Below are 11818 nucleotides of genomic sequence, written 5' to 3'. Positions count from 1 at the left end.
GGGACATCAGAATTCGTTTTAGAGGTATGGTTCCTTCGGCAAAGTTTCTTATTTTGATCCCTAGAATATGATTTTCACAGAGCAATGGGCGATTTTTTTGCCTCCCCACAAATCGACCCGGCCTAATGTATATTTATTTAAATAGATATTTCGTAAATATAATTCTTTCCCATTAAGTGAGTTAGTTTCTATAATTTCTTTATCCTCGTGCTAGTAGTATAAAGTCAGTAACACTGAGCTCTATAACTAATGAAAACACGGTTTAGATGAATACCACTAATGTACAAAATTACTTGCTGAAAAATCTCCTGCTTTCGGTCGTTGGAAGGACTTGGAATATAACCGATACATTCCAGTTTGTCGATAAAGCTCGATAATTTGATATATATCGAACACTCAATGAATTTCAAGAATACTAAAATCCCTAAACACAACAATAAATATCGATAACTTGATAATTTTCATTAACTTGACAAATTTCGCTAACCCATACATTTTTATAGCTCGATATCTATCCGCAAATTTCCACAACTAATTTTCTGTGTCTATAAATTTCGACAACTCAATTAACATTGGTCAATTTGAATAATTTTACACGTTGTTATAACTCAATAAATATGGATAACTCGATAAATTTCGATAATAATATACTTCGATGACTCCATAAACTTCGGTAACTTGATAATTTTCGATAACTATATTTTTATAGCAGAATTTATTTCAATTCCTATCGAGAAAATAAGTGCACCTGGGCCACATAGAAGAAGTGGAACTTACGTTACTTATTTAGAAATTGTGAATAAAACGACAGGGTAGTTAATATAATTTTATAAGCTCAAGGTTATATTTTATCTTTTTTCTATCCTTATCCCTACCCAGACCCGTCGAGAGGGTAAGAATGTCGATACAGAAACAAATATTTTTCAATGTAATGTGATGTCATTTGATGTCAAATCATGTGATGTCATGTTATGTGATGTTATATCATGTGAAGTCATGTCATACCATATGATGTCATATCATGTGATGTCATGCCATGTGATATCGTATTATGTGATATCATATTATGTGATGTCATGTCATGTGATGCCATATGATTTGATGTGATGTGATATCACATAATGTGATCACATGTCATGAGTCGAATATTAAATCTATAACGCTGTCGATAACTTTGTCGATAAATATACCAATAAAAATATCAATAAATATATCACAAAATATAACGATTCCAAAATCGATTTATTTATTGTTAAATATATCGATAACATTATCGACAAAAATATCGATTATTACACCGATAACAATATTTATAACATTATCGATAACAATATCGATTATTTGATCGATAACAATATCGGTTGTATTGATAGAAGTATCCATTATTATATCGATAACAATATCGATTATTATATCGATAGCAATATCGATTATTATATCAATAGCAATATCAATATTCATCCCAATATTTTTCTTCATACTTATCTTTATTTTTGCATATTCCCCTTCACCTTTACCTTATAGTGTTTAAACTAACCTTTTTCTTTACGCATATTTGTTTTAGTTTTTATTTTTACCTTTACCTTTAACCTTTTCTTCGTCTATGTATGTACTAAGCTTTACTTTCCTTCCTGTATTGGGCTTAATATCAACCCTATTCTTAAACCCCTTATTAGCACGTTTTTGGTTAATTAATCTATATATATGAAAATGATTTGGTGTTTAATTGTAACGCTAAAACTTGAAAACGGCTGAACCAAATCAAATACTTCCTTAGGGGGGTTTGTTTGTTGTTACCCCGCGAAGGTTTAGTCGAAGAAAAAATTAAAAAATATTAGGGGGGCGTGGCACCTCCCATACAATCTTAATTTTTAAAGCTGATTATCTCTAAAAGAGTTCAAGGTAGGGAGCTGAAAATTGGTATAGAGGTAGGTGATATCAAAACCCTTCTCACGCAGAAAAGTGGGGGTTATCAGAAAAGAGGGCGTGGCACCTCCCATACAAACTTAATTTTTCATGCTGAATATCTCTAAAATTGTTTAAGGTAGGGACTTGGAAATTGGTGTGGAGATAAACGATAACAATTCCATATTAACGCAAAATAATAGGAGTTATACGAAAAGGGGGCGTGGCACCTCCCATACATACTTAGCGTTGGAAGCTGAATATATCAGAAAGAATAAATGGCAGGATCCTGAAAATTGCTATAGAGCTAAATGATATTAAAACCACTCTCACGCATAAAAGTGGGGGTTATCGTAAAAGGGGGCGTGGCACCTCCCATACACACTTAATTTTTCAAGCTGAATATCTCTAAAAGGATTTAAGGCAGGGACCTGGAAATTGGTACAGAGCTATATGATATCAAAACAATTTTTGCGCATAAAAGTGGGGGTTATCGGAAAAGGGGGCGTGGCACCTGCCATATAATCTTAATTTTTCAAGCTGATTATCTCTAAAGGAGTTCAAGGTAGGGAGCTGAAAATTGGTATAGAGCTAAATGATATCAAAACCATTCCCACGCATAAAAGTGGGGTTTATCGGAAAAGGGGGCGTGGCTCCTCCCATACAAACTCAATTTTTCAAGCTGAATATCTATAAAAGCGTTTAAGGTTGGGATCTGAAAATTGATCAGGAGATTAACGATATCAATAGCATGCTTATGAAAAAAACAGTAGTTTTGGGAAAAGCGGGCGTGGCACCTCCCATGCGTTCTTAATTTTTAAGGCTAAATATCCCTAAAAGCGTTCATGGCATGTACATAGAAATCACTATGCAGATATACGATATCAGTACCATGTTCACCCAAAAAAAAAAAGATTTATCGAAAAATGGGGCATGGCACCTCCCATACGTACTAAACTTTTGAGGCTGAATATATCTAAAAGGGTTGGAGGAGGGGCCTGAAAACCATTATGGAGGTATACTATATCAATACTCTTACTTACTTACTTAAAATAGCCTATACTCAGTGAAAATAAATTGGAGCGTAGTAGGTGGTCATTCCATTTGACAGCTTACAATATTATTTCTAATGTAATAATTGAAGCGGTAGCTTTTCGTGTTAAATAGTTTACATTTACGAAATTAACAGTTGCGAATGTGTGGATTATCAATATCTGAGCGGTTTTATTGATATTTTGTTTAAAAAAGTGATATAGTGTGTCGGCGAATACCAATTTACATTGGAATAGATACATAGTTTATCGTCTAATTGCATATTTTCGTGTTAAATAGTTTACATTTACGAAATAAAAAATAGCGAATGTGTGGATTATAATTTTTTGACTGGTTTCATTCATATTTCGTTTAAAAAAGTGAGTGAATTGGTAAAAGTGATTTAGTGTGTCGGCGAATATCTATTTACATTGGACTATATATAGTTTATCGTTAAATTGCATCTTTTTCCTTAGTTGGGTTAGCTCATTTTTCAAAGGTAAGTTAACGGTTGGTAAAACCTTATGTGAGCTGTATGCAAATGTATTATCATTTCCAATTAGATATTTGTTGAGATGCCAAGAATCAATGTGCATGGTAACATTGGTCGGAATTCTCACAGCAGAAGGAGAATACGAAATTTCAGAGCACGTCAAACAGAAAGGGAAAGTGTTATTGAGAGGGTATCAGCTCGAAATAGACTGCTGGAGAATCGTGCGCACCAGTTAGAAGATGTAAACCAAACTTACAATCAGGAAGAACGATTGAGAAGAAGGGAAGTTCACAATCAGCAAGAACGATTGAAAAGAAGGGAAGTTCGTGCTCGCGAAAGTGATGAAGTAAGATTACAACATGCGATTATTCGACGACAACAGCGGCAACAACAAGTTTCTTTGGTGAACACTGAACGGGCAGGCTTTCGATATGAGCCAAACATTCAATATAGCGCATCTGTTCAAATCGGTCAAATGTCAGTAGTTTGTCAATATTACAATGCAGTCAAATTTCAAAAAGAACCGCCAGGATTATGTTGCGCGGCGGGAAAGGTTAAGTTGCCAGAATTGCTTCCACCACCAGAGCCATTGTTCCAGCTGCTTTACGGTGAATCTCCCAACTCGAGGCATTTCTTACAGCACACTAAAATGTACAACGATTGTTTTCAAATGACGTCGTTTGGCGGTGAAATTGTAAATGAACAAAACTACAATGCAACGTTTAAGGTAATTTTACTAAGCGCAATACTTGACAGAAATTACAGAACTTTCCTCCAATTATACAGGTTCATGGGCAAATTTTTCATCTCGCTGGATCGCTGTTGCCGCATCCAGATCAAGAACACAAATATCTCCAAATTTACTTTCTGGGAGATTCACATGATGAACTAAATCGACGTTGTACTATCTTCAATGCAACGAAAATAGAAATAATCGATCAATTGCAGCAAATGTTACACGAACACAATGACCTTATCAAACTGTTTACGATTTCGTTGGAACGTATGCCAACAGATGATCATAGCATAATCATACATGCGGACAACAGACCAACAGGAACTCATGAAAGACAATATAATGCACCTACAGTTAGCGAAATATCAGTTGTTGTTGTTGGAGAAAATTTGGAGTCGCGTGATATTGTCATAAAACGTAGAACTGAAAACGCACTAAAGCGGATAAGTGAGACACATCGGTCTTACGACGCAATGCAATATCCGCTCATGTTCTGCCGTGGGGAAGACGGATATCACTTAGGCTATAAGATGATAAATCCAATGAATGGTTAGTACAAAAAAATGTTTGTTTGCTACTTCATATATGTAATTTAAACTTTTAGGTGTCGAGACAAATAAAAAGGTCAGTTCAATGAACTTTTACGCATATCGAATGATGATTCGACAAAACTATGACAACCACTTACTGAGATATCGACGATTATTCCAACAGTATGCAGTTGATATGTACGTTAAAGTTGAGACAGAACGACTTAATTACATTCGATACAATCAGTCGAAGTTGCGATCTGAAGAGTATGTTCACTTACGAGATGCGATGAATAGTGATGCGGATATTACAGATATTGGTCGACTCACTATTTTGCCATCGACATACATTGGCAGTCCTAGACACATGCATGAGTACTCCCAGGACGCGATGACTTACGTGCGCAATTATGGACGACCGGATTTGTTTGTAACATTTACTTGCAATCCAAAATGGCCAGACATTACGAATCTGTTGCATCCCGGCCAATCACCAAGCGATCACCACGACGTCACAGCACGAGTGTTTAAACAAAAACTCAGATGTTTGATGGACTTCATTACGAAACAACGTGTATATGGTACTGTTCGATGCTGGATGTACTCAGTGGAGTGGCAGAAGAGAGGTTTACCCCACGCACACATTCTGCTTTGGATGGTGGAGAAAATTACACCTGACCAAATTGATGACATAATTTCCGCTGAAATTCCTGATGTTGATATAGATCCAGAGTTGCACGAAGTGGTGATGGCCAATATGGTTCATGGGCCATGCGGACAACACGATCCATCTTCGGTTTGTATGTCGGACAATAAATGCAAAAAACGCTATCCACGTGATTTTATTTCGGAAACTCAAACTGGAAACGATGGATACCCTCTCTATCGGCGTCGCTCACCCGCTGACAATGGCAGAACATCCATCACTCAATTGAAAGGAAAGAATTTCTTGGTTGATAACACACGGATCGTTCCATATTCGCCTATTTTGTCTAAGGCATTCAAAACACATATAAATGCTGAGTATTGCAGTTCAATAAAGTCAATTAAGTATGTTTGCAAATACGTCACCAAAGGAAGCGATATGGCGGTTATTGGCGTGGAACGAGATGAAATTAGCAAATTTCAAATGGGCAGATATGTCAATTGCAATGAAGCAATCTGGAGAATATTTTCATTTGCAATACATGAACGCCATCCGACTGTTGTGCATCTGGCAGTTCATTTGGAGAATGGCCAACGAGTTTATTTCAACGCAGAGAACATAGTACAGCGAGTGGAAAGACCACCAGCAACCACTTTAACAAGTTTCTTTGCAACTTGCGCCAGTGATCCGTTCGCGAGAACATTGCTTTACTCTGAGATGCCTCGGTATTATACATGGAATGCATCGTCGAAGAAATGGTTACGCAGGAAGTACGGCCATCCAGTAGATGGTTATCCAGGTGTTTTTTCAACTGATGCATTGGGAAGAATTTACAGTATCCATCCAAAGAACGATGATTGCTTTTACCTACGTTTGCTTCTGGTCAATGTACGCGGTTCAACTTCATTTCAATCTTTGAGGACTGTAGATGGTACCATTTGTGCAACATTTCGAGAAGCATGTCAACATTTGCAATTGCTTGAACACGACAGTCACTGGAATCAAACGCTAGCGGATGCAATAGCTTCCTCACCAGCCACTGCAGTTCGTGCACTTTTCGCTATAATAATTTCGACATGTCAGCCTTCAAACCCGCGTCTATTATGGGATACGTACAAAGATGACATGGCAGAAGATATTTTGCACCGCTTGCGACTCGCGACAAGAAATTTCGAGTTGCAAATGAACGCTGACATCTACAATGAAGCATTAGTCCTTATTGAAGATTTATGTTTACTCATGAGTGGAAAACTATTGATTGAAGTTCATATGCCAGCGCCAAGTCGTCAAGCAAGGGATGTACTGAATCGCGAATTGGAACGCGAGCGTGCTTACGATATAACTCACTTGCAACAACAGGTACAAACAAATTTTCCACTGTTGAATGAACAGCAAAGCAGTGCGTACAATCAACTAATAAATGCTGTAGATAATGGAAACGGTGGCATATTTTTTCTCGATGCGCCCGGCGGGACCGGTAAAACGTTCCTATTGTCTTTAATACTAGCAGCAATACGTGGTCAAAGTGGTATTGCATTAGCTTTTGCATCTACCGGGATTGCGGCAACACTGTTGGAAGGTGGAAGAACGGCACATTCAGCATTAAAGCTTCCATTAAACTTGCAAATACACGAAAGTCCTGTTTGCAATATTTCAAAGCAATCAGCAATGGCACAAGTTTTAAAAAACTGTAAATTTATCATATGGGATGAATGCACAATGGCCCACAAACGATCATTAGAAGCACTCGACCGAATATTGAGAGATTTGCGCAATAATGATNAAGCACTCGACCGAACATTGAGAGATTTGCGCAATAATGATCGTTGCTTTGGAGGAGTGATGATATTGCTGGCGGGCGACTTCAGACAAACACTACCCGTGATTCCAAAATCAACAGCGGCGGATGAGCTAAACGCATGTCTGAAGTCATCGCATTTGTGGAGGTTTGTTAAAACCATTTCATTGACCATCAATATGCGAGTTTTGCTGCAACACGATAGAACTGCAGAGGTTTTTTCAAAAGAGCCGCTGCGAATCGGCAATGGACAAGTTCCGATAGATCCTTGCAGTGGATTAATATCGATTCCAACTGCGATTTGCCAATTCGCTTCAAGTAAGGATGAACTAATTAGCAGTGTATATCCAAATATCGCTCAAAATTATGGTAACTACGAATGGTTAGCCGCACGCGCAATTTTAGCAGCAAAAAATATTGATGTCAACGACTTGAATTGGACGATTCAAAATCAAATTCCGGGAGATCTGCGTTCTTATAAATCTATTGATCGCGTTGAAAATGAAGACGAAGTAGTAAATTACCCAGTGGAGTTCTTAAACTCTCTGGATTTGCCTGGAATGCCTCCTCATCATTTGCGTCTCAAAGTTGGGTCAGTTGTTATTATGCTACGCAATCTTCATGCTCCAAACTGTGCAATGGTACACGACTGATTGTTACGAAGCTAATGGACAATTTAATAGTGGCAAGCATTTTGAAAGGCCCGTTCAAGGGAGAGGAATGCTTACTTCCCCGGATTCCCTTAACTTCAACAGATTTGCCCTTCCAATTCAAACGTATGCAGTTCCCAGTGAAACTTGCATTTGCGATGACAATTAAAAAGTCACAAGGGCAGTCGTTGGAAGTATGCGGCATAAAGCTAGAAATGCCATGCTTTTCACATGGTCAGCTCTATGTGGCGTGTTCCCGTGTTGGAAAACCGTCCTCGCTATTTATTTACGCTCCGGGACAGAACACTAAAAATGTTGTGTATCGTGCAGCCTTAAACTGAATACTAAAATTATATATTTTTGAAGTTGTATACACAATGAAGTAGTGAAAAATCGTTAATTTTTTATTAAAAATAATACCGGTGTAATAACAATTTTTGAAATGAAATTAATAAAAAAATCTATTTTGGGCAGAACGAAGTTTGCCGGGTCAGATAGTAGCACATATATTAGAAGCACTTGTTTCCGTGACAACTATTTCCGTGTGCATCATTGCCCATTTACTCCCAACCAACGAATCCCCGCTAAAGAAGTTTCACTTCAAAAATATAATACATTTTCTTACCCTTTCAGTTAACCTAACTGTTATGTACTTCTCACTGTCTCCATTTTCGTCTTTGTCTTCACTTTTTCCTCCTTATTCTTGTCTTCATCGTTATCATTTATGTCGGCATCTTCATATTTATCTTTATTTCAAAGCTTAATTTCAAATGCGAAGTGAAACAACATGCGAAACCATGATTCAATAATACAAGGTTAGATAATTATGGACAGCTGCGGTTTGACACTCCCATACAAAAGGTTGCATTTACGAAGGACGGAGAAAGGGGAAGAATGCCATCTGTTGGTGCGAAAATGGTAGGAGAAAAGTACGCAAAGTAGGCAATTATTAGTGAAATTTCTTTTTGTAAATTCTAATGTGTTTGCAGGAAATCTGGCATTTTAAATGAAATGTTGAACGTAATATTGATATATCTACGTGAATTACGTAATTTATGTGCTATTTAGCAGTATAAAAACTGCAAAATGACTCAAACTTAAAATAAGACTACTATGAGATTGATGTAAACATCCCATTTAAAAACAGTTTATGTTTTCATCAGTTAAATATGCTTAATATGCATATACAAATAAACATATTTCACAAAAGCTTATACTTCTATTTCACACCAAAGCTACACTGTTTCCATGCCTATTTACAAAGAAGCAACACGGTGCCACTGCTAAGGGAGCGGTGCGAGAGAGACAACTGTCAGTTTATCGAACCAAATATCAAATTGAACATGTTGCAGCAACATCTATACACAAATACGAAAATGTTTAAACGACGGTTTTGGCCGTTATTTTCAACCAGTTTTGAAATCGGTTCGGTAGAATCTCTAAACGAAGGCGGACAAAATTTATGTTAGCGTATTAATATATAGATAAGATGACACGTTGCTTCTCTAACTGATATTCGGGCTGAACTTGTTCCAATCAGGACTGTAAATAGGTATTTTTGAATAATTTGCTCAAAGTAGCTCTTAGGGAGTTAAAAACTAAATTCGGCACATCTACACCACATCCTCTTTCTTTTGATATGAGTTTCATGAAAATCATGGGGATTAAGTACCTCAAAAGTGTACTACAAATNACTGTTATGTACTTCTCACTGTCTCCATTTTCGTCTTTGTCTTCACTTTTTCCTCCTTATTCTTGTCTTCATCGTTATCATTTATGTCGGCATCTTCATATTTATCTTTATTTCAAAGCTTAATTTCAAATGCGAAGTGAAACAACATGCGAAACCATGATTCAATAATACAAGGTTAGATAATTATGGACAGCTGCGGTTTGACACTCCCATACAAAAGGTTGCATTTACGAAGGACGGAGAAAGGGGAAGAATGCCATCTGTTGGTGCGAAAATGGTAGGAGAAAAGTACGCAAAGTAGGCAATTATTAGTGAAATTTCTTTTTGTAAATTCTAATGTGTTTGCAGGAAATCTGGCATTTTAAATGAAATGTTGAACGTAATATTGATATATCTACGTGAATTACGTAATTTATGTGCTATTTAGCAGTATAAAAACTGCAAAATGACTCAAACTTAAAATAAGACTACTATGAGATTGATGTAAACATCCCATTTAAAAACAGTTTATGTTTTCATCAGTTAAATATGCTTAATATGCATATACAAATAAACATATTTCACAAAAGCTTATACTTCTATTTCACACCAAAGCTACACTGTTTCCATGCCTATTTACAAAGAAGCAACACGGTGCCACTGCTAAGGGAGCGGTGCGAGAGAGACAACTGTCAGTTTATCGAACCAAATATCAAATTGAACATGTTGCAGCAACATCTATACACAAATACGAAAATGTTTAAACGACGGTTTTGGCCGTTATTTTCAACCAGTTTTGAAATCGGTTCGGTAGAATCTCTAAACGAAGGCGGACAAAATTTATGTTAGCGTATTAATATATAGATAAGATGACACGTTGCTTCTCTAACTGATATTCGGGCTGAACTTGTTCCAATCAGGACTGTAAATAGGTATTTTTGAATAATTTGCTCAAAGTAGCTCTTAGGGAGTTAAAAACTAAATTCGGCACATCTACACCACATCCTCTTTCTTTTGATATGAGTTTCATGAAAATCATGGGGATTAAGTACCTCAAAAGTGTACTACAAATATCATGTTTGCGTATTAATATATAAGATGTCATGTTGCTTCTCTAACTGATATTCAGCTGAACATGTTCCAATCAGGACTGTAAATAGGTATTTTTGAATAATTTGCTCAAAGTAGCTCTTAGGGAGTTAAAAACTAAATTCGGCACATCTACACCACATCCTCTTTCTTTTGATATGAGTTTCATGAAAATCATGGGGATTAAGTACCTCAAAAGTGTACTACAAATATCATGTTTGCGTATTAATATATAAGATGTCATGTTGCTTCTCTAACTGATATTCAGCTGAACATGTTCCAATCAGGCCTGTAAATAGGTGTTTTTGAATAATTTGCTCAAAGTAGCTCTTAGGGAGTTAAAAACTAAATTCGGCACATCTACACCACCTCCTCTTTCTTTTGATAAGAGTTTCATTAAAATCAATGGGGATTAAGTACCTCAAAAGTCTACCACAAAAATCATGTTTGCGTATGAATATATAAGATGTCATGTTGCTTCTCTAACTGATATTCGGGCTGAACTTGTACCAGTCAGGACTGTAAATATTTTTTTTAAATATTTTGCTCAAAGTGGTTCCTAGAGGTTTAAAAACTAAATTCGGCACATAAGCACCACCTCCTCTTTCTTTTTATATGAGTTTCATGAAAATCAATGGGATTTAATTACCTCAAAAGTGTACCACAGAAATCGTGTATGTGTATTAATATATAAGATATATGAGGACATATTGCATGGAACTCAATTTGCCATAACTCGACTTTGGAACCAGCTATAAGGCTCATTTTTGGCAAGTGTATTTATCCTACTGTAGTGAGTATATATTTAGTCTGTTCCAAAAGCAGTCCGGTTTACAGGATTTAGTCAGAACTTATAGGAAGTCGTTCCTATTGACATAAAACCTGTAAGTGGGAACACTTTTGAGAGAGTAACTGAGTAACTGTTCCTAGTCAGAATTTACAGGATTTAGTCCGGACTTTTCTGTAAGTTCATGAAAAGTGTCAAACGATCAGCTGATTTGCATGTGCAAACAAAAACAGAAGGCGGTGTAAGCAAAGGACCTTATATCTGTACAAAAATGGAAGTAAACAACGAAATATTTGAACATGTATAAATTTTAATAATTAGTTAGTGATATTTCAGCCAAACAAGTTTTGTACAAATGACATGTAACCAAACCGACTGACATTTTTACAGGAAGTCCCATGCACTTATGCATCTGTTCTCCTTTTACTCTCATTTGAGAGAGTAAAATTGTAGTTTGACAGTTCCACATGTTTTAGTCCG

The 11818-nt window shown here is 36.5% G+C and overlaps 1 protein-coding gene across 1 annotated transcript in view; it reads left to right on the top strand.

The window, feature by feature from the left end:
- LOC108362061 (uncharacterized) overlaps window positions 1–7793 on the top strand; it is a 43139-nt gene extending 35346 nt beyond the window's left edge. The window contains exons 2-5 of the mRNA XM_017614895.1: window positions 3414–3436; window positions 3501–4157; window positions 4217–4715; window positions 4771–7793. Of these exons, the coding sequence (XP_017470384.1) occupies window positions 3414–3436; window positions 3501–4157; window positions 4217–4715; window positions 4771–7793 (4202 nt within the window). The remainder of the gene's footprint in view (window positions 1–3413; window positions 3437–3500; window positions 4158–4216; window positions 4716–4770) is intronic.
- The last annotated feature ends 4025 nt before the right edge of the window (window positions 7794–11818 follow it).

The sequence above is a fragment of the Rhagoletis zephyria genome, unplaced genomic scaffold (assembly GCF_001687245.7).
Source record: "Rhagoletis zephyria isolate East Lansing unplaced genomic scaffold, Rhagoletis_zephyria_1.1 Rzeph_scaffold_00920, whole genome shotgun sequence".
Taxonomy (NCBI): domain Eukaryota; kingdom Metazoa; phylum Arthropoda; class Insecta; order Diptera; family Tephritidae; genus Rhagoletis; species Rhagoletis zephyria.
The sequence above is the reverse complement of the archived record's forward strand: the minus strand, read 5'-3'. Positions and strand labels throughout refer to the sequence as shown.